Source organism: Nannospalax galili, unplaced genomic scaffold (genome assembly GCF_000622305.1).
Source record: "Nannospalax galili isolate Female #2095 unplaced genomic scaffold, S.galili_v1.0 scaffold548, whole genome shotgun sequence".
NCBI lineage: Eukaryota > Metazoa > Chordata > Mammalia > Rodentia > Spalacidae > Nannospalax > Nannospalax galili.
This window is the reverse complement of record NW_008358999.1, coordinates 319872-343469: the sequence shown is the minus strand read 5'-3', so window position 1 is coordinate 343469 and position 23598 is coordinate 319872. Positions and strand designations below refer to the sequence as shown.

Genomic DNA, 23598 nt, shown 5'->3' with positions numbered 1-23598 from the left:
TTCAGTTACATTTTCAGCAGCAAGCCTCCCCAGTACAGCATACATCGCTGTGTTAATTTCTCTTTGTCCACCTTTGTATAATAATTATTGCATCCCAGCAGCTGCTAGCAGAGAGAGGTCTTCTTCCCCCTGCTGACAGAGACCGAACTTACACTGGATGCTGGAGGCGTTGCCATGACAACAAGCTGTACCTGATCCTGCCTTTGGCTAAAGACAAGCAGAACCGAGCAGTGACATTCGTGACTAGTAGCCTGGAGTTTCTCCAACAGCAAATGAACTTTCTCGCCAGAAGCTATGCCTCACAACAAAAGAACACTGGACTTGATAACTGTTAAACATGGAGACTATGTAATACTGGGAAAAGTACTGTTTCTCTGTAAATGAATCAAATGTTGTTAAAACCAATGTTAACACTCTCAAAACTTTGTAATCTATTTGGCTTAGCAATTCCTTGTTTTGCATGGCTCCTATTCCCTGTTGCCCTCTGATAATACTGTGTATTGCACTTGCTCACTGTTTTAAGATTTCTTTGCTGAACAGTTACTGCTATTTGCTAAAAATCACTACAAGAAACAGGTCATGGTCAGTTATCAAACCTTGGATTTTCCCGAGATGAAATGAGTTGGCTCTTAGGGCTGGCGATGGCACTTCTTCATATTTAAATCAAAAGAGGAGGAGATGTTGGGGGCCTCTGTTATGTGAAGTAGAAGTCTCTTCATATCCGGATAGCTCACGAGAGCAGGGTGCCTTCCTGGCTTTTTTCCTGACTCTCCTTTTGAAGTGCCCGCCACAAATGCCATAACATAAACATGGCCTCTGGCTCTAGGAATACCATGCTTTCCTGTGTGATTTTTCAGGTAGTCAACAGTCTGGCAGCATGGCAGAAATCCACTTCCATACACAAATAGAATGTCTCACAAAGTATCTATCAGCTAAAGCTTTTACCACTACCCCCATGGTATAAATATCCCAGTCTTTCAGTATCAGAGAGCTGGGTCACAGAGAGCTGGATTACTTGAAGCTACACTTAATAAAGCTGTGACACGGGCTAAGCCGAGTCTTGAGTCTTGTGTCTTACTACCAGCGACCCAGCCTCTCCAGGGGGCGCATTCCTCTGTCACCGACTTGCGGACACCCTAGCTTTCGCCGTCCTCGTACTCTTCCCACATGGTTCAGTGGCCAGTGGACCTCGCATCCTGAGGAAAGTACACGGGTGAAATAAGGACGGGACCGGCTGAGTAGACCTCAGCAGCAGAGGGACTTTTCAGCACCAAAAAGCAGCGAACAGGGACCCGCCCACCGCCGCGGCCAGCCGCCGCATCCAAGAGACGCGAGCCGCGGTGCCACAGGACGCGGCCCGCCGGAGAAGCCTGCGGGACATGGCCAGGCCCACCGTGCCGTTTCCAGGGTGCGCAGAGAGCCCAGCGCGCACTATAGTGGCCTATTGGGTCCCTTTCCTTAACTGACACCCATTAAATTTCTATACCCAGCTAAACCGTCCAGGGAGTGGGGGGGTAGAATAAACACATTGGTAGCTGTACACAGGCCTAGACATTCTGCCTTCCATGCATCCTTTCTCAGGAAGCTTTACTTGGGCACGATCCAAAAATGGTGTACCCTTGGAAAACAGGAGCACTAAACAGGAGGAGGGTGAAGATAGTCTCAGTCATCAGGAAGTTAGGGAAATAAGTGCCAGAATTGCTCCTGGAAAGGCCTAATACAGACCACAGATAAAGGCTTTCAACAGCTGGCTTGGGTTATGTTTGTTTTTGAGACAGTCTGGTATAGCCCAGGCTGGCTTCAAACCTAACTATGTAGCTAAGTCCTGCCTTCACCTCCCTAGTGCTGGGGATTACAGGCAGGCAGATCTCTGAGTTCAAGACCAGCCTGGTCTACATAGTTCCAGGACAGCTGGGGCTACAGGGAGACCCTTTCTCAAAAAGACAAAAAAATAAAATTACTGAGTTTAAGGAGCTGGACACAGTGTCAAGTGACATGTCCATATAATCTCAAATATTATAGGGTCACAGGTTCCAGCTTAGCTGGAGCAGCAGACAGATCCTATCTCCAAAAGTGTGTGGGGGAGTTAATTGTATTACATCTTGACCCTGGAGATAGATCTCTTTTTACTTTTTTTTGGGGGGGGGTCTTTTTGAGACAGGGTCCCCCTGTCCTAGATTCACTATGGAGACCAGGCTGGCCTCGATCCCCCTGCCTCTGCCTCCCAAGTGCTGGGATTAAAGGCATGTGCCACCACACCCGGCTAGATCTCTTTTGTAGTCTCTGAATATTCTGTAAAGAACAAACTACTGGTCTACCGTCAGAGTGAGAGATGAGAGGAAGTGGAAGGGAGGGAAGAGAGGGGATGGGAAGGGAAGGAATATGGTGACATGAGCCTATAATCCAAGCACTTGGGAATCTGAGGCAGAAGAACTGCTGAGAGCTTGAGGCCATCCTGGGCTACATAGTGCGATTCTATTTCTCAAGAGGAGAGCAGAAGCATGGTGGCTCACACCTGTAATTCCAGCTCTTGGGAGGTGCAGGCAGGAGGATCATAAGTTCAAGACCATCCTTGATTATGCACCCAGTTTGAGGCCAGCCTGGGCTACATGAAATCCTGTCTTAAGAAAAAAGAAAAAGACAGGGAGGAAAAGAACAACAGTTATTCATCCTTGAGTATTTGGCAGCCGCTTTTCTTAAAAATGAAATTAGCCTACCAGGTTAAACAACTAACAGCATTTGCTACACACACACACACACACACAACTGTTTTAAGCTGGGTATGAGGGCTCATATGTGTAATCCCAGCATGCAGAAGACTGAAGCAGAAGAATGAGGGCCAGCCTGCACTATCTGAGACCATGCCTCAGAACAACAAAAACATGGCAAGCTTAACAAGGAAATATTCAGAACTATAACCAAATGTGAGCAAAATCAAAAAGCAACAGAAAACGTCTTCACCTTCACTAAATCAGCAAAGATAAAACAGGCAAAACAACAACAACAAAAAAAAACACAGATCTACACCTTCACCAGAACAAAAATAAAACAGACAACAGCAACTTTTTACAAGAGTTGGGACAGTCAGGATGCTCATAGATTGCTGGGAATTCTGGGCGTAACCATTTGAGAGCAGTTTCTTACAGTGACACCCCCTGGAGCTCACTTGGTATAGCCCAGGCTGGCTACATATTTACCTAGAGAAACAAAATTCTGGGTCCATAGCAAGACTTGTAGAAAAGAGTTAACTGCAGCCTTGGTCATTACAAAACAAGACAACCCAGAGGTCCACGAACAGCGGGCAGGCTTTGGTAGGTCACAGTGACAATTACCTACAAACAAGGAACAAACTGGGTGGGTTTCAAAAACACTGCTGAGGAGAAAAGCTAGACCCCAAAGTTTAGTTTCCAATTCTGTCAAGTTGCAAAACAATCAGTGGGTTCAGGGTCTGACTGGGAAGGGGCCTGAGGGAACTTTCTAAAATGAGGGTTTGCTGTGGTTTGGATGTAAAATGCAGCCCCCACCCCAACAGGCTCATGTGTTTGAACACTTTGTCCCCAGCTGGTGGTACTGGTTGAGAAGGTTGAGAAAACTTCAGAAGGTGGAGCCAGCCTCACTGGAGGAAGTGGGTCACTGGGGGGTTGGCAGCCTTGAGGCTTTATAGCCTGGCCCCACTTCCTTATTTACTCTGCTTCCTGAGTGTGGCTGCACTGTGACTGCCCAGCCTCCTGCTCCTGCCTTACCTGCTGTGGTGGACAGTGTCCCTCTGAAACTATATGTTAAAATAAACATTTTTCCCTTAAGTGGCTTTTGTCAGAGTATTTTATCACAGCAACAGGAAAGAAACTAAGATGGGAAAATTCCATATGTCTGTTTTGTTGTGATAGATAGGTTAGAGTAGCCCAGGCTGGGCTTGAAATCCTGATCCTCCTGCCTCCACCTCCCAAATTCTGGGATTATAGGTTTGATTTGTGTGCACGCAAATAGGCACGTGCCTACCTACCAAGTTACACCAAGCCCAAGTGATGCTTAATTTTATGTATGTACTTGTCTGGGCTATAGGGTGCCCAGGTATTTGATTAAACATGCTGGGTGTGTCTTTGACATTTCAGGATGAGAGCAGCATTTGAATGGTTGGACTGAATAAGACGGCTGTGCTTCCTAGTTTGGGAGACCCTCACCCAGATCATTGAAGGCCTACACTGCACAAAAAGGTTGACGGAGAAGTGAACATTCTGCCTGCCTGGCTTGCAGCTGAACACGACTCTTCTATCTTCAGACTTGGGTTCAAACCGGAATTTACACCACTGAGTCTTCCTAGGCTGTCACTTGCACTGGAGAATGAAGGAAATGTGTCCTCATTTCACAGAAACAAGCTCAGAAAGTGACTTGCCTGCTTGACTCAGGCAGTATCTCACACCTCCCTCCCACTAGATCCCGGGGTTTCCTCTAAGACAGTTGAAAAAACTCTGGTGATCAGTCAACAAAGTGCTTTTTGCATTCTGACCTCATCTGACTCCCACAAGCACCCCTAGCATACATTACACAGCAAGTATTAAAATATGCTGGTTTGCTGGGTGTGGTGGTGTATTCGGGAGGCAGAGGCAGGCGGATCTCTGTGAGTTCAAGGCCAGCCTGGTTTACACAGTGAGTTTCAGGACAGCTGGGGCTACAGGGAGACCCTGTCTCAAAAAGACCTAAATAAACTAATTAATTAATTAATTGAATAAATAAATTAATTAAATAAATAAAACACGCTGGCTTAAGACAGGAAGTAGCGGTCAAGGGCCCTCTGAGATGAGCTTCCCACACAGTGATATCAGTTGAGCCTTCTGCCTCCATCCTTCACTTTTAGTCCTGGAAAGGTCCTGTTGATTTTGCCTTGGCCTTCTCTTCCTGCTCTGCCCTCTTGACCTACCCATCAGCCTCCCTGGAGGCATGTGAGATTCCTTTTCTAGGATTATTATGCCTGTGAAAGACTTCCTCTTGTACTGCTGGCTAAAAAGGTGTAAATGAGGGGCTGCCCTTGCCACCCTTCCTACTTGGAGCACCTAGCTGAGCTTGAAGCCAGTGCCCTGAGATGGACAGATGGAGAAATAAAACTTTCTTGGTATCTGGTCTCCTAGATCCAGCCATTCCTGAATCCCTTGACCAGTTATTTGAGCTAATATATTCCACTTTGGCTATAATGGTTTTATTTGGGTTTGACTTGCAACCAAGAGTTCTAACCCTCAGATGTCTTCAGCTGCTATTAGACGCTGCTTTCCATGTCTGTGTCCCTCCATCCACAGCAAACCAACGCCACTTACTTCGTGATTTCCTCTAGGGAAGCATCTCCAGCAGCAAAGCAAGGCCAGCATCTCCACTAGGAAAGAGAGGATCTCGAAGAGCAAGGTGTAGGGGTTCAGGGGGGACATATCCATCAGGACATTCTGTTCTGGGGTCATGGAATGGTGGCTGCCATTACTCTTAGGTGGCCTCAGATGTTCCCCATCAGCCTCCAGGTCCCACTTCCAGCTCTGACTGCCCTGGGCTCACCCCTGCTCACCCACAGAGCAGAAGAAGCGCTTGGTATCTGTCATCACAGCCAGGAAGTCTTTGAAGTCCACGTGACCATCACCTGCAGAGGCAGAGGGGCAGTGGGGTGGCTAGGGGCCTTCTGAAGGAGGCCCAGGCACTGCAGCCCCAGATGGCTGGGGCTGATTACAACAGTAATGCTGAATCAGTGCAGAAAAACGTGGAAAGGGGAAGTGGGAAGCTAGAATCTCCTGACTTGGAAGCTATTGGAACAGGGACAGGGCATGTGGCACAGTTGGTAGCATGCTTGTCTAGCATACACAAAGCACTGGCTTCCATCCCCAGCACCGCATAAACCAGGGGAGGAAGCACATGCCAGTAATCCCAGTTTTTGGTAGGTGGAGACAGGAGGATCTGGAGTTCAAGGTCATCCTTAGCTACATAGCCAGTTCCAGGCCAGCCTGAGCTACCTGTGTAGGAATATAAGAACTTACTGAACCTTTGCATTCTTGAGAGAGGACTGTGGGTCTGAAACCCAGGTCCACTACTTTTTATTCATGTGACCCCAGGAAGCTCTAGTTTTCTCATCTGTAGAATGAGGACAATCCTAGCATGCATCTCATGGGAGATGAACTGCAGCAAAATGCCCGAAACAGGGCTGTGTGCATGGTTGCATGCCCATTAAAAGCTAGCAGCTTCTTGCCAAGTGTCAATCACTGCATGTAACTACGTACCTGCAAGATTCCCACCTCGGCTTCAAGGCCCTAGCATCCACCAGACACCTGTCTACAGCCTCACCTCATCCCAAGCTCCACGTCTCTCAGCAGGTCACATTCTTCCCTGCTCAGGGTCTTTGCACTGTTCCCTGTTCACAGATACCACCCCCTGCACCTCCTACCCGTTACACGCTTCCTCAGAAGTTCAAACATTTTTTAAAATTACATTTATGTGTGTATAATGATGCAATATGCATGCTGTATTATCCATGTGGAGGTCAGAGGACATCTTACAAGAGTCAGTTCTCTCCTTCCACCATGTGGGTCCCAGGGATCAAACCCAGGTTGTCAAGCTTGGTGACAAGCTCTCATCTGCCCTTCCTCAGAGGTTCACACCAGGCCATATCAGAGCCCTCACCAAACTCTCCTACGATCCCTGTATTTCCTCCATACACAGGCAACATCTGAAACTTAATGGAGGTTCTGAGAGACAACTGCACGTTTTGTTCTGCAACATGTCCCAAGGCTCAGCACGTGTTCTCTGACCTGCTTGATAGTGAACTGGATGATATCCAATCCTTAAATAAAGCACATGTGTGGGAATGTTAGGTGTCTCAGCCCCAGTCACAGATGGAGTGAGGTTCCAAGAAAAGAAGGCCCTTGCCCAGGCTTACATGACAGCAGAACTGGGCCAGCTCTGTTCTTTTTACCATGGTGCTAGGGTTGAAGCCTGGGGCCTTTGGCTTCATAGATCAACAGTCCACAGCTTAGCCCATGAGGTCAGTCCTTGATGTGTGAGGATTCACACCTGTGCAGTGACAGAACAGTTGTGGCATCCAGTGGTCAAGCCCTAGGGTCCTGCACGGTTCCATCTTTCCGTGTGTCTAGCCATACCCTGCCATGTATGAGCACCTCACACTCACTTCTCTCATATCATTTCTGTGCCCAGAAAGCTCCTTCTTCCTTCTCCCTTTGCCTGACTCCTGCTTAAACTGGCACCAATGGCTTGAGCTCACCTCCTCCAGGAAGCCTTCCTTCCTGACCCCTTCTCTTGAACCACTGTAACTATTTCCATTGGTGTTGTTTAACCTCTGTGCGGACCCTTTCCCTAGGGTAGTAACTGTCTGAGTCTCTTGAGGGCCTACACATCTCTATCCTTAGTGCCTTCCACAGGAACTCCCAGGGCCTGTGCCCCATGCTTTGCCTCACTCATCTCATTTCATCTTACGGAGCCTGATGAGTTATCAGCTCCATTTTACCAGAAGGGAAACTGAGGCTTAACACACTTCATTCAGTGACTTATCCAAAGCTATACGGCTAGTAAAGTGTGCAGGTTATGAAAGAATGCTTGATGAAAGAGCGCCCAAGGGGAAGGGACCCTGAGACGCCTATACCACTGGGCAGAGGTAGGTCCCAGTCATCTCTGGGTCCCCAGACAGTGGCACTTGGGTTGCTCAGGGAGTTATAGAATATGTGGGACCCACTGCAGAAGGAAAATGCAGACAGAGCTGGGTTCCAACATGGCTGAGATGAGAGTGTGTGGCCTGTAATTGCAGAGCTGGGAGCCAAGCAAAGAGTCTTCCAGTGAGGAGCTCCGCATGTCTGAACAGGCCTCACGCAGATGCAGTCCCTGCCTGGGACTCAGGAGAAACCTCCCCACTCACCATTGACATCAGCGCTCATGGGGGCCTCCTCCACCTGGGCTGGTGTCAGGGAGAAGCCGATGAGGAGCAGGATGTTCTTCAGGCTCCTCGCATCCACCTCACCAGGGCCATTGAAGATCTCAAAGTAACTGCGAAGGCTGTCAGGGGAGGGCACAGTTACTAGGGTGGGATATTTCTGCATTTCTTTGTTTTAATGTGGTGTGTGTGTGTGTGTGTGTGTGTGTGTGTGTGTGTAAAGATGCACACACACATGTGGAGGCCAGAAGAGGATGTCAGGTGTCCTGTTCCACAAACCTGAAACTTGCCATTTCAGCTGGTTGACTGGCCCATGAGGTCCTGGGATCTGCCTGTCTCCACATCCCAGTGCTGGGGGTATAGGTAAGTGTGGCTTTTAATGTGGGTGCCATTAAATGCCTGACTTTTAATGTGGGTACCAGGGATTCAAACTCAGGTCCTCAGGCTTGCTCAGCAAGCACTCTTACTCACTGAGTCATCTCCCAAGCACCTCCTCCTTTTAAAAAAAGTATTTATTAGCCACTCACTCCTCTAATCCCAGCACTCAGGAGGCAGAGGCAGGAGGATCTCTGTGAGTTTGAGGCCAGCCTGGTCTACATAGTGAGTTCCAGGACAGCTGGGGCTACAGGGAGACCCTGTCTCAAAAAGACCAAAAAAAAAAAAAAGTATTTATTTTTATTTTGTGTGTGAGTGTTTTGCCTGCATACATGTAAGTGCACCCGTGTCATGCAGTGCTTGCAGAGGCCAGAGAGGGCATCAGATCCCCTGGAACTAGAGTTACAGGCTGTTGTTAGCTGCCATGTGGGTGCTGGGAACTGAACTCAGGTCCTCTGCAAGAGAAGCCAGTGCTCTTAACTACTGAGCCATCTCTCTATCCTCCCTCCCCCTTTTTTGATACAGGTTTCGTATAGCCCAGGCTGGCCTCAATTCCCTGTGTAGTTAAGGATGACCTTGAACTTTTGATTCTCCTCCTGCCTCCATTTTTCAAGTGCTGGGATTAAGTGCCTGGTTTATGTGGTGCTGGGGATCAAACCCAGAGCTCTGTGCGTGCTAGGCACTCTACCAACTGATCTGTACCCCCAGTGGGGGTGTTTCCTCCAGGCATTCTCCCCAGCACCCTCTAGGTGAAGAGACAAAGCAATTCAAAGAGCAGGGAGCTCCCTGCTCTCCCTGTCCTTGGAGCTCCCAGACCAGGCCAGGGTTTCAGCATGTCAGGAGGTGAGCTCCTTAGCAGCCCCCAGAGCAAGTAGTAGAGTCCTTGTTAAAGCACTTTGGTCCATGCCAGGCTCTGGGCTAAGTTCCTGATAGTCAAGATCTCATTCAAGGACTGGAGAAATGGTTCTCCAGTGGTTAAGAGCATTGGCTGCTGTTGTAGAGGACCTGGGTTTGGTTCCCAGCACACACATGGTGGGTAACAACCATCCCTAATTCCAGTTCCAGGGGATCTGATGCCCTCTCCTGGCCTCTACAGGCATGGCACACACATAGTACACCTATAATATGCAAGTAAAATACACATAAAATAAATTTGAGCTGGAGAGATGGCTCAGTGGTTAAGAGCACTGACTGCTCTTGCAGAGGACCCAGGTTCGATTCCCAGCACCCACATGGCAGCTACGAACCATCCTTAACTCCAGTTCCAGGGGAATCCGAAGCCCTCTTCTGACCTCTGCGGCATTGCACGACATGGGTGCACTCACATACATGCAGACAATATACTTATACACTTAAAAAATAAATTAAATTCTTTTTTAAATTTTAATTTATTATTTTTATTTTATTTGTATGTGTGTATTGCCTGCATGTAGGTAAGTGCACCCGTGTCATGCAATGCCCGTGGACGTAACTGGAGTTACACGGATCCCCTGGAACTGGAGTTACAGACAGAGTTGTTAGTTGACATGTGTTTTTGGAATGGAACTTGGGTTTTTTTTGTCTTTTTGAGACAGGGTCTTCTTGTAGCCCCAGCTGTCCTAGAACTCACTATGTAGACCAGGCTGGCCTCGAACTCACAAAGATCCACCTGCTTCTGCCTCCCAAGTGCTGAGATTAAAGGCGTGTACAACCACGCCCGGCTCAACCAGTGTTCTTAACAGCTGAGCCATCTCTCCAGCTCCTAAAAATTTTTTTAAAAAGATCTTCTCCATCTCATGGGAGGAGAATGCTCGCTCCCTTTGTAAAGATGGAAAAACTGAGGCTCAGAGGTGAGGTGACCAGACAGGTCTTTATGTCTGCAGAGATGTGGCCTATAGCTGAGCCTCTGTGTCCAGGACCAGAGCAGAGAACAGGAAGGATGCTGGGAAAGGCCCAGAACAACACCCACCAGCTCATAAAAAACCCTGCACAACTGTCACATAATTCGGTCGGTTTGCTCAATCCTCCAAAACCCAGTCCAGAGCCTGGCAGTGGTTCTACCATTGAACAATCTGGGTGGCTAGTATGGGCTGGACTGTGTCCCATCCCCAACTCATCTGTGGAAGCCCCAACCCTGAAGTCTTCAGAGTGTGACTATATTTGGAGTGAGGACCTCTAGGAAACTAGTTAAGTTGAAAAGAGACCTTTAGGGTGGCTCTAATCCAATCTGACTGGTGTCTTTACCAGGTAAAGGAAATTTGGGTGTACAAGAGTCCAGGGATCGAGGACTGGAGAGATGGCTCAGTGATCAAGAGCACTGACTGCTCTTGCAGATGACGTGGGTTCAGTTCCCAGCACCCACATGTTGGCTAACAATCATCAGTAACTACAGTTCCGGGGGATCCAATGCCTTCTTCTGGCTTCCAAAGGCTTTGCACAACACAGGTGCACTTACATATGGGTAGACAATACACTCATACACATAAGATAAAATTATAAAAATAGGGGCTGAAGCCGGTGTGGTGGTGCATGCCTTTAATCCCAGCACTTGGGAGGCAGAGGCAGGCAGATCTCTGTAAGTTCAAGGCCAGCTTGGTCTACATAGTGAGTTCCAGGCCAGTTGGGGCTACAGAGAGACCTGTCTCAAATAAAAAATAAAAAATAAGGGCTGGAGAGATGGCTTGGTGGTCAAGAGCACTGACTGCTCTTGCAGAGGACCCAGGTTCAATTCCCAGCACCCACATGGCGGCTACAGACCGTCCTTAACTCCAGGGGAATCCGAAGTCCTCTTCTGATCTCCGAGGCACTGCACAACCCGGGTGCACTCACATGCAGGCAATACACTCATACACATAAAATAAAATTTTTAAAAATTATAAAAATAGGGCCAGGCCTGGTGGCACACCCCTTTAGTCCCAGCACTCAGTAGGCAGAGGCAGGTGGATCTCTGTGAGTTCAAAGCCAGCCTGGTCTACATAGTGAGTTCCAGGACAGTTGGGGCTACAGGGAGACCCTGTCTCAAAAAAGACCAAAAAATATATAAAAATAAAAATAAATACATCAAGAGCACAGGTGACTGTGGAAGACACAAGGAGAAGATAGCACCTCCAAACCAGGGAGAGAGGTCTCAGGAGAAACCAGCCCAGCTAGAATCTTGAACTTGGGTTCTAGCCTCCAGAACTGTAAGAAAATAAACGTCTACTATTTCAGCTCCCTCACCCCCATGGTTAGAGAATTTAAATGCCAAATGGAATAAGCTTCAAGGATCAGGCCACAGAATCCTGTGAGAGCATTCTGGGAAGGCTGAGGAACGGGGCCAAGGACAGACATTTATTCATCTAGGGTCAGAAAAACATAATAGACGGGACAGAGCCCTGGACAGAGTGGGCTTGAGGGCTGTGGCCCACCTACCTTTCTGTGTCTTAAACTAAGTGCACATGACCCCCTTGGGGCCACTGCATACCTTGGTGGGACAGTGGGTCAACAGGGCAGTGGTATGAGAGACTCACCTTCCTCCTGCTTCAGGGTGAGGTGCTCTGCAGACTGCTCCTCCCAGTTCTGATACAGCTTGAAGAAGCAAGCCACACTCTTCCGGCTCTGGCCTGCAGGGGACAATGGGCCCAGGATAGCATGTAGCCACCTCCTGCCTGCCTGGCCTGCTGTTACCCCTGTCAAGGCCACCCATGGGGAGAGGAGAGGAGGCCTGGACAACAGAGGTTAGGGGAACTTCCCTGAGGGGGCTCTGTGGTGGACAGAAGAGTGGTAAGAAGAGGCAGACCCAAAGGAGTGAGGCAGGGGAGCTACAGGAACTGAGCCGCCTCTGGGGGCTGGGAGTGCAGCTCAGGGGTAGAGCACATGCTTAGTATGTGCCAAGCCCTGGCTTCTACCCCCAGCACCAGAAAGAAGGAAGGCAGGGAGGGAGGAAGAAGGAGGAGGAAGGAAGGAAGAGGTGGGAAGGAGGAGGACCTGGGGAATACCAGGATCCACACTGGAGGCAGCCTGTGAGTGTGGGGCCCTGTCAGGCGGTGGGCTGGTGGAAGTGGCTCCAGAGTATGGAGAGAGATGCCAGGGCCCACCCTGGAGACAGGAGGCAGGCTAGTGGAGGAGGCGCCTACCGCGCTTTGGTGTAGCCCAGGCTTCTCTCATTCTGGGTCAAGGGCTCTGGCCATCTTCAGCTCAGGTCCTGGGTAGGGACTGACAAGACTGAGCCTTGGAGTCCCACAGGGGCCAGGGCTGGCCCAGGGGCCGGCAGCCTGGTCCACAGCAGGGCCGAAGCTGCAGCTGGGGTAGGGTACTCCAGCAGGGTCAGAGGCGAGGTTGCAACTGAGTTGTTGACAGGGCCTGAGGTGGACATGGAAGTCAGGGTCCTGGGACACCTTGGGGCTGTCAGGGTCTGCCCCTTCAAAGTCCTCCGATGGGTGGCTTCCTCCTGCTCTTCCACCTCTAGTAAGCACTTCATGAAGCCCTGCCAACCATTGCCAGGGCTCTGGGTAGCTGTGGCCTCCTGCAGCTGTTTCTGTGATTGGTCCAGCTCCCTCCTCTTGGCAATGTCCCTCTCCTCCCAAGGGCAGGGGAGGGCATCTGGGAGGTCTCCAGCCAGCCAGACTCTCCTAGAGAGCTTCTTGCCTCTCACTCTCTGGGGATGCTCAAACTGTCCTTTTTTCTCCAAGGCCCTGGAGGAGGTACCCCCAAATCTCTATGTACCACTCCATACCCCCATCCAGTATCCTGGCCCATAAGTGACCCCGACCCACCACTTCCCACCTGGGAGCTGTGGTCTGCAATGAGTCAGTTTCTTCCGTTACAGCTTACACAGCCTGCAGTGACCTCGCCTCCCTTCTGCCTGGTTTTTGCCTCTTCTCAGTGTACCCAGCACATAATGGGCACTTAAATACTGTTTCTATTTCATTCTGCAAATCCAGCCACCCCTGCATCTGGTCCCCCACATCTCTGGGAGAGGCTATCTAGAGGCCAGCCCACCTGCTCCAGACCAGCCTTTTCTCCAAACTGAACGCCCAGGCCTTACCATGCACTATCTTCTGAAAGCATCTTTTTACTTTCTCCATCGATTTCTCCCTCAGCATCCCTTTTCGTGTGCTGAGGATCAAACCCAAGGCCTCACTGATGCAGTGACATCCTGCACCTCTGCGCTGCACGACAGCCCTCTCTTCCTTTTTTTTTTCCTTTTTGAGACAGGGTCTCTCTGTAGCCCGAGCTGGCCTGGAACTCACTATGTGGAACAGGCTGGCCTGGAAGTCACAGAGATCTGCCTGCCTCTGCCTCTTGAGTCCTGAGATTAAAGGCATGTGCCACCATACCTGGCTTCCTTCTTTTAAAAAACAAAAAACACAACAACAACAAAAAAACCACAGCAAACTCCCACACCACAGATTCTCCCAGCTATTGGCCAGTTCTCTGCTTCTGACAAAGAGCAAGGTTCCTTGGAAATATCCACTGTCCTGTCTCTATCTGCTCCCATCTCCCCAAGGCTTCCACCTGCCTCCCCAAAGCTGTAGCCAGATCTGCGCCCTGAGCAGACCTCTTGGTGGCATTAGATGCAGATGACAGCTCTATCTTCTGCGAACGCTTTCTACTCCGATGCTCCACCAAATCCTGCACAGTTCCTGACACAAGCTCCATTCTCAGATGCCATGGAAACTGGGTGGGGAAGGGTCCACCCTCAGATTATCTTCCTCCTTCCTGTCCACTTGTGCTCTTGAAGCCATCTGCCAGCCATGACTCACTCAGTTTTCCCCACATCTCCTCCTCTGGCCCTCAATTCCCTGTCCCTCCTAATGCCCTAAGTACCTGGCATGTCTGGGGTGCCCAGAGCAGAAGCACACAGACACCCTCGGCTCCTCCACCCTGCTTCTGTCAGGGCCACCCTCGTTCAATGACACCATCTCTTGACCAGTTGCCGTAGTCTCTGGCCCTTGAATCCCACCCAAGTTCAGTTCCCAGCCAGCTGTTCCAATCACAGAGTTCCAGCTCACATCACATCATCTATGTCCTTACCTAAAATGTGTTAGTAGCTTGGATTAAATTTAACATTGACTCCCAAACCTTCACCCTGGACTTTAGGATCTGGTGTACCATCCTCTGACCTCATCTCCCACCATCCACTCCTCCTCCCACCTTCCTGTATTTTGGGCTTCGGTGGGCAGGGCCTCCAGGTTCATCTCCATCAGGACCTGTTCTGCTCCTCTCCTAGGATTCAGCCCAGGCCGGGCCAGGTAGGGAGGACAAAAGGAGGGCACACACACACACACACACACACACACACACACACACGACACTTGTTTCTCCTGAATGCTCATCAACCTGGAGACGTACTTGGCATTATTCCCACCCATTCATTTATTCAATAAACTGATGGAAAAGCATCTAGTCTTCATGGGACACTGTTTTAGGCACAGAGTACTGAATTAACTGAGTGGCCACCTTCATGGATAACAAATAGGTTGTCAAATTAATATGATTGTGACAGGAGTAATACAAAGACAATAAAATAGGATCTGTGACAGGGTACCCAGGTCAATAGACTACTTGACATTGAGTGGCCAAAGGCTTTACTGAGAAAGTGACGTTTCAGTTGAATTAACCCAGGCAGTATCTAAGGGGAGAATTTCAGGCATTGGGGAATGGCGTGTGCAAAGGTCCCAAGGAGGAAATCAGCTCAGCACATCCATGGGATAGAAATCCATGAAGGAGCTAGACACAGAGTCCTGTGCATTTTGGTGAAGATTTGGGGTCTTTCAGGGGTTTTGTTAAGATTTCATTTATTTTAATATTATTGCTTATGTATATGAATGCTTTACCTGCATGGATGTAAGTGCACCACATGTGTGCCTGGCGCACAAGAAGGCCAGAAGAGGGCGTCAGATCCCCTGGAACTGGAGTTAAGGATGGATGTTAGCCACCATGTGGGTGCTGGAAACCGAACCCAGGTCCTCTGGAAGAGCAGTAAGTGCTCTTAACCACTGAGCCATCTTTCCAGCCCCTTGTTTTTGTTCACTGAGACAGGGTCTCACTATGTAGCCCTTGTGCCACCACCCTGGCCCAGATTTGGGGTCTTATTCTACAAGAATGAAGCCTGGACTGCGGTGGCAGGGGTTGGGAAAGGATGCATTCTGGACTGGCTTTGTAGGTAGAGCATGGAGGGACTGTTTTCGTACTGAGTGTGAAGGGACTGGCGAGATGAGAGGCATCAGAAGTGATTATGAGCTGATTGGCATGAATCTCTCTAGGTGGAAGGGAGGGATGGTTTGCTAAGCTGAAGACTGGGACAGATAGGAAGTGGGGAATACGAGGTTCTGCCCTGGCCTTGTTCAGTTGCCCGGTCTAGTAGCTGGATGTTAGAGCCTGGAATTTCAAGGCAAAGCCTGGTGTGGAGATTCAGGTTTGGGAGTCATGAGAGGAACTGGATGCAATCCTTCAGGGAAGGAGAGGGGAGTCACCTGAGCCTGGGGAGGACTGCATGGGGAAGGAGAGAGGAGACACCATGTCACAGCTTCATAGTAATTTTGCGGAGGGAGAGAGTTAGGGGGACACTTCCATGCCACAATTTGGGGAGTTGGTTCTGTCTTTCCACCATATGGGTCTCAGGTTGTCAGGATGGAACACAAGCTCTTTTACCCACTGAACCTCTGTGGTTTTTTTTTTAATTTTTTATTTATTTATTCTTATTTTATGTGTATGTGTGTATTGCCTGCAAGTAGGTAAGTGCACCCGTGTTGTGCAATGCCCTCGGAGGTCAGAAGAGGCTGAGATCCCCTGGAACTGGAGTTACAGATAGTTGTTAGCTGCCATGTGGGTGCTGGGATTTGAACTAGGGTTTCTTCAATAACAACCAGTGTTCTTAACCTCCGAGCCATCTCTCCAGCCCCCTCTCTGGGCTTTTAAAAAAATTGTATTTATTTATTTGTGTGAATTGTGTGTGCATATGAGAGCAGGCATGCATGTGCCACAGCACACATGTGGAGGCCAGAGAACAATTTAATGGGAGTTGGTTCTCTCCTACTATGAACTGACATTGTCAAGCCTGACAACCTGAGTTCAGTCCCCCAAGACTCACAGAGAGGAAGGAAAGAACTTCCATAGGTGTGCTGTGGAATGTGAAAATATACACAATAAATAAGTAATAAATATAATTTAAATTAAAAAAAATAAAAACACATGTACATGTGTAACATGGTCACACAGTTTTACACTCTGACCTTCCCCAATGTGACTTAAAATACCTTCCCGCTGGGCGTGGTGGCGCACGCCTTTAATCCCAGCACTTGGGAGGCAGAGGCAGGCGGATCTCTGAGTTCGAGGCCAGCCTGGTCTATATAGCGAGTTCTAGGACAGCTGGGGCTACAGGGAGACCCTGTCACAAAAAGACAAAAAAATAAAAATAAAAATACCTTCCCCATTTCTGTCTCCACCCACCACACACATCCCCATCCCCACTACTTACTAGTGGAGGAAGAGGCTTTGGCACTTTACCAATTGAGCTATTTCCCCGGACATACCTTGAGTGGTACTTAGATCAAGAGCCACCTCTGGGAACAGGCAGCAGGGCAAGGGGGCCCTGGAGGATGGCTTACCTCTCTTTGGGTGTTCAAGGTCCTGGCATGGATGGCAAAGGGGGGGGACCACCTTTTCTGCTGTTGCCATGGGTGGCGATGGCACTGCCTTCGGAGAGCTGTCCTCATGTGCCCCTGGGCAGGGCTCTGGCAAAACCTCCTGTGGCCTGTCCTGTAGGAGGCCTGCCTCACTGGGGGTATCATCCCCCGGTGGCTCTTCCCAGCTGTGCACGGTGCATGGCTTTTCCAAATCATGATCTGTGCTTCCCTCAGTGAGGGGAATGAGAGTCTGGGAAAGCAAGAAGATGTCTTCTGAGGAAGAACCATCCTTTGACATCCCGAGGGGTGTTTCAGAGGAAAGCACTTTACATGCTCCTCCAATGGGGGACTTACACTAACTGGTTTCCAAATGTATTAGAAATCAACTATAATCAAGATAGTGTGGTGTTAGAATAAGCATAGAGAAATGAATGGGACAAAACAGGACTGTGGGAGTAGCTTAGTGGAAGAGTGTTCACCAAGCTTCAATGGAGACCTCAATTCAATCTCTAGTGCTGAAGGGGGAGGGAGTTGATTCTAGACTTTGACTCACACAGATATGGTCAATTGCAAAAATGAAAATTCATTGGAAAAAAAAGGTAGATTTTAAGGAATGATGCTGGAATAATTGAACAGCCACATTGAAAAAACAAACAAAAACCAACAACAAAAACCTTAATCCCAAACTCACACCACATAAAAAAAACCTAACTCAAAATGGAGGCTAAACTTAAACATCAAATCTTAGGGGCTGGAGAGATGGCTCAGTGGCTATGAGCACTTACTTCAGCTTTTGCAGAGGATCTGGGCTTAGTTTCCAGCACCCATACCAGGCAACTCACAACTGCCTGTAACTCCAGCTCCAGGACATCTAATGCCCCTGGCCACTGAGGACACCCGCACTTACATGTGCGCACCCCCCCCACACACATATACACATACACATTCTGATAGACACAGTAAGAAATGATCATCAGAGTAAGCATGCTAAGGAAAAGAAGCCATTCAAACAGAATGTACACCAGGGCTGGAGAGATGGCTCAGCAGCTAAGAGCGCATACTGCTCTTGCAGAGGACCTGGATTTGGGTTGGGTCTTAGCACCCATAGGTGGCTTACAACCACCTGTAACTCTAGTTCCAGCTCTTCTGAGGGTACCTGCACATACTGACATATTCTCTCTCCCTCTCTCTCTCTCTCTCTCTCCCCCTCCCCCCCCACACAAATAAAAACCTTTATAAAAATATTCACCATTTATGCAAACTCCAGCCAATCTATAGTGATTATCAGCATTGCTTGGGGGTGGGAGATCAGTAAAAGCAACGGGGAAGGGTGTAGGGATGGGGTTGGAAAGTTGTAGACGTCTGTTTTCTTTAAAAAAATTCTTTTTTTGCCAGGTGTAGTGGCACATGTCTTTAATACCAGCACTCAGGAGGCAGAAGAAGGTGGATCTCTGTGAGATCAGGGTAGGCCTGGTCTGCATAATGAGTTGCAGGCCAGTGGGTCTACAAGAGACCCTGTCTCAAAAAACGAGAGAGAAAGAGAGAGAGAGAGAGAGAGAGAGAGAGAGAGAGAGAGAGAGAGAGAGAAATATGATTTTAATCCCAACACTCAGGAGGCAGAGGCAGGCAGATCCCTGTGAGTTCAAGGCCAGCCTGGTCTACATAGGGAGTTCCAGGCCAGTCAGGGATATATAGTGAGACCTTGCCAAAGAAGGAGGAGGAGGAAAAGGGAGGGGAGCAGGACGGGGAGGGGACAGGGAGGGAACGGGGACGGGGAGGTGGGGAGGAGGACATTGAAGACGATGATCTGGGGGGAGGATTCTTCACTATGAAGAAAACTAAGAATGTTGTGCTGGATTGAATAAGAAATGTCATCCTCCATAGGCTCAAATATTTGAACACTTGGTCCCCAGTTAGTGGCACTATTTGTGGAGGTTTAGGAGGTGTGGCCCTGCTGGAGAAGCTATGGAGGGGCGACTTTGAGAATTTACAGCCTTGTCCCACTTTCCCCCCTCTCTGCTTCCTGTGTTGATTGAAGATGTGAGCTTTCAGCTTTCCACTGCCACTGCCTCCTGCCACGCCTCCCTGCCATGATGGACTCTTATGCCTCTGGAACCGTAAGCCCAATAAACTCTTCCCTTTATAAATTGTCTTGGTGTTTTATCGCAGCAACAGAAAAGTCACTAATACCGTTGTGCTGAGCTATGTTTCAACATTTCTTTGTAAATGAATGTAGAAATAAGAAAAAATAAAAGAAATGAAATGATGTTCTAGTTAAATAAGCTCTGTAAAGTCTACATGCCTTCCAAAGGCTCAACCGCTTCTAGCACATTCTGGAGCACAGATGCCTATATCCACTTGCTTAAACCCAATGCATCCCAGCACTGTCTGTGCACAGAACTCTCACCCTGCCCTGCCACCAGCACCCAGGACACATAGGCTTCTTGGAACCAAGACTTAAAGAAAACTTTCATGAGGGCTCCTGGAGTAGCCCAGTGACACGCATAGACCGTCTGCCAGCTCCAGGGCACAGAGAGGAGCACATAACATGCACATCTGTATTCGGGGGAAAGGGAGCTGGCTCCTTTGCTCCCCATGGACCCCCGATCTTCTGGGGTTACCTGGCAGCTCTCAGGGGGCTGATTCTCTGCAGTCCCTGCATTGGGCCATCTTTCTTGCTGGTCCTCAGTCTGCAAGCCTGGCTGTGGCAACATTCCAGGGGTCACATACGGATTGGAAGGTGACGACTGCAGCTCCCCACCAGGCTGGGCTTGCTCCTGGCCAGTTTGAGGCTCCCTTGGCCCTTCTTGGGTTGCCCAAGATGGCTGATTCCTTGTGAAGCGAACAGAAAAAGGACACCTCGCCCCAGCCTGGGTGCTGTTTTTTAGTCTAACACTTCCTCCAGAGCACCTGCCCAGAGCTAGGTACACCACAGGTGCATACTCAGTGTATGAAAGTGAATAAAGGACTGACACAAACTTCCCAAGTCACAGACACTTTGATGTAGATGTTGAGAGTGGCTACAATTTAACTCTTTTAGTAGTATTTAATGCTTTTCAGAAAGAGAGAGAGACGAAGGAGAGAAGGAGAGAGAGACAGAGACAGGTCATTCATGCATGTAATCCCAGTACTAAGGGCAGAGGTAAAGATGGGAAGATCAGGAGTTGAAACCCAGTCTCAATTACATAGTGAGTTTGAGATCAGCCTGGGTTGCATCAGATCCTGTCTTACCTCCCTCATCACAACCAAAATAAGAGAGAATGAATAATGAATGAAGGAATGAAGAACTAGCCAGCTTCCTGTTGGGCTGCTGAAATAGTCCAGTTGGTACAGTGCTTGCCTGGCATGCACAAGGCCCTGGTTTCAATCCCCAGTAACACAGATACACACACATACCAAAATACAAAGCAAGGTCAAGGCACTCACTTGACAACCTGACAATCCTCGAGAATCCTGTGACATTAGCAGAGAAGAGATACCAATGAGTTACCCTCTGATCTCTACATGTGTGCTGTGACACCTGTGTACCCACAGACATCTATCACGCACACACACAAATAAAAAGTAAATAAAATGAAATGAAAAATAGAAAAAGCAGAGGGAACTGGGATTCAGAAAGGTTGAGACCTGAGCCCAGGGCCATAAAGCTAAAGACAGTGTGTAGGCCGGGCATGGTGGCACACGCCTGTAGTCCCAGCACTTGGGAGGCAGAGGCAGGCAGATCTCAGAGTTCACGGCCAGCCTGGTCTACATAGTAAGTTCCAGAAAACCCTGTTTCAAAAAGACCAAAAAAATAAAAGACAGTGTGTAGGATTTGAATCTGGGTCTCTCTAGTTTTTTGTTTTTGGTTTTTTGGGGTTTTTTTTTTTTTTGGTCTTTTTGAGACAGGGTCTCCCTATAGCCCCAGATGGCCTGGAGTTCACTATGTAGACCAGGCTGGCCTTGAACTCACAGAGATCCACCTTCCTCTGCCTCCCAAGTGCTGGGATTAAAGGCGTGCACAAGCACACCCGGCATTCTAAAAAAATTTTTTTTTAGGGGTCTGGAGAGATGTTTAGTGGTTAGTGGCAGTGAGAGCTTACTGTTCTATCAGAGGACTGGAGTTTGGATCCTAGCACCCATATCGGGCAACTCACACATGCATGTAACTCCAGCTCCAAGGGATTCAGTGCCCTCAACCTGACCACTCCGACCTGAGAAATTGAGTTGGGTGCCCTGGAATATGGTGGAAGGAGCGAGCTGACCCTGCAAGTTGTCCTCTGATCTCGTACAAGTACACACACACACACACACACACACACACACACACACACACATACACAAATGTATAATTCTTTTTTAAAGTTAGCATTATTTATTTTATGTCTGTGTGGGGTGCGGACAAGCCACAGTGTGCATGTGGAGGTCAGAGGACAATTCTCAGGAGTCATTTTTCTCCTTGTACCATGTGGGTTCTGGGGATTGAACTCTGATCATCAGGATCGGCAGCAACCCTAATCCTAACCCCTGTCCTCTGAACCATCTTGCCAGTCTTACATTCTTTGCAGTTTTCTATCTATCTATCTATCTATCTATCATCTATCTATCATCTGTCTGTCTGTGGACACACACATGCCAAAGTGCACACAGAGGTCAGAGGACAACTTTCAGGAGTTGGTTGTCTCCTACCATGTGACTCTCCTACCACGTGAGTCCCGGGGATTGAAGTCAATTTATTAGGTATGGTGGCAGGTGCCTTTACCCATGGTGCCTCTCAATGGCCCTATGGTGTAAGTTTAATCTATGTTATTATTATTTTACTCATTTTTGCTTTTTTGAGGTAAGGTCCCATGCAGCTTAATCGAGCCTGGAACTATGTAGCTGAGGCTGGCCTTAAACAACCAGTCCTTCGGTCTCCAACTCCCAAGTGTTTGTATTACAAGCGTGAGCCACCAGGCCCAGCCCACTGATCTGTTTTTGTTCATTTTTCTATTGGCTTAGTGAATAAATGTTTACTTAGTAACTACTATGCATGTGCCAGGCAGAGCACCAGGCATGAGGGAACAAGAGACATAAAAGCCCCTTGAACAAGACATGCGAAAGTTTGTGGCCTGGTGGGAGAGCTCAGACAAAAGATGAACATAAATAATTTTTTAGTATGATTGGTGCTCTGAAAGAGAGGTACAGGGCCAGGGTATAGCTCAGTGGGAGAGCGTTTGCCTAGCATGTGCAAGGTCCTCGGTTTGATCCATAGGGGAAGGGAGGGAGGGAGGGAGAGAGAGAGAGGGAGAGAGAGAGAGAGAGAAAGAGAGAGGGTGAGGAGGAGGAGGCAGAGGAGAGAAGGGAGGGAGGGAGGAAAAGGAAGGAAGGAAGAGAGAGAGGGAGGGAGGGAAGCACAGAGCCATGCATTTGGCTAGATCTTCCTTGCCTGGGAGCTCAGTTCTCTTCAGATCCCCTTCTCTAGAAAGCCCCCCAACTCACCCCAGTCTTTGTAGGGGCTTCTGCTCCTGGGCCTGGAGCTCCCCTGGCCCCTCCTGGGTGATTCTGTGTGACTCAGCTCCCTCTCTGATCCTCCGGGAGCTACAGGCTGTGTCTCACTGTCCATTTCCTTGGCCTCTGCAGATTCCACCTGAAACAGAGATGTGCTTGGGCTGGCTCAAGGGCTGGCTTGGAGCCGGGTGCTGGGGTTGGTCTCTGTTAGGGTCCGTGACTCAGTGGGTCTCTTCAGGAGAACAAATGCACGAGTATGGAGATGCAAAAATCAAGCAGAGTTTTATTAAACCAGCTAGCTGGGGCCGACTGTCCTTCTAAGACATGCAGGTCTGGTTAGAGCAATCAACCCTGAGGCAATTTCAGGTAAAGATTATATAGGCTCCCACAACCGTTACACAAAAGCCTGAGTTTATACAACCAATAGTTTCAAAGCAAGCATTTCACAAACCAATAACTTCAAAACAAGAAAAATGTTACAACTCCCTTCAGGTGTCTCAATCGGGGAGGGATGGGTGGTATGTGCCTGGCACGACCCTTCCCTGTTATATTGTGTAAGCAGACATGCCTACGTGACATGACACGGATCAGACAGGTCAGGCTCCGGGGGCTGTAGCACTTGCCCCTATCTCCGGATGTCTGTGTCTCCAGTTGAGTTAATTGGTTACAAGCAGTAAATTCAAACAAGTAAATTCAAGCAGTAAATTCAGACAAGCAGTAAATTCAAACAAGCAGTAAATTCCTCTTTCCCTAACAGTCTCCTACTCCTCCCAGCCCATCCTCCTGGCCTTAGAGACAGGGAAACCCCTGTGTCTAGTAGGGAAGTTGCTGGAGAGACCAAGAGGCTGAGCAAGAGATGGGTCCAGCCCAGACTGGCCCAGCCACTCAATCCTACCAACTCTGGCATAAAATGAGTGCAGACTAGCATTGAACCAAAGGGATTGTTTGGGAGAATAACCAGTGGACATGGAGAGATGTCTGTCCCTTTGCCACCACCCAAAGCCCAGCTGCTGGATTTTAGTTTTCTGAGACAAGGGTTGTTCTGTATAATCCAGGCTAACATCAGCCCAGTACCCCTGGATTCTTTTTCTTTTTTGGGGGGTGGAGAAAACAAGGTCTCATTGTATAACCCTGGTTACAGATCTGCCTGCCTCTGCTGAGATTAAAGGCCAGTGCCACCACACCTGTCATATTTCAAGTTTTCAATCACCAGCTTGTTCTATCACTTGCCAAATAGATATCCTTAAGCCAGTA

General features: G+C 48.8%; 1 protein-coding gene across 1 annotated transcript in view; it reads right to left on the bottom strand.

Moving 5' to 3' along the window:
• Nucleotides 1-14451, bottom strand: part of Spata21 (spermatogenesis associated 21) — a 26057-nt gene extending 11606 nt beyond the window's left edge. The window contains 8 exon segments of the mRNA XM_029558419.1: nucleotides 5310-5347; nucleotides 5349-5437; nucleotides 5549-5620; nucleotides 7898-8034; nucleotides 11772-11839; nucleotides 11841-11868; nucleotides 12382-12939; nucleotides 14402-14451. Coding sequence (XP_029414279.1) covers nucleotides 5310-5347; nucleotides 5349-5437; nucleotides 5549-5620; nucleotides 7898-8034; nucleotides 11772-11839; nucleotides 11841-11868; nucleotides 12382-12939; nucleotides 14402-14451 — 1040 coding nt within the window.
• Nucleotides 14452-23598: the final 9147 nt, after the last annotated feature.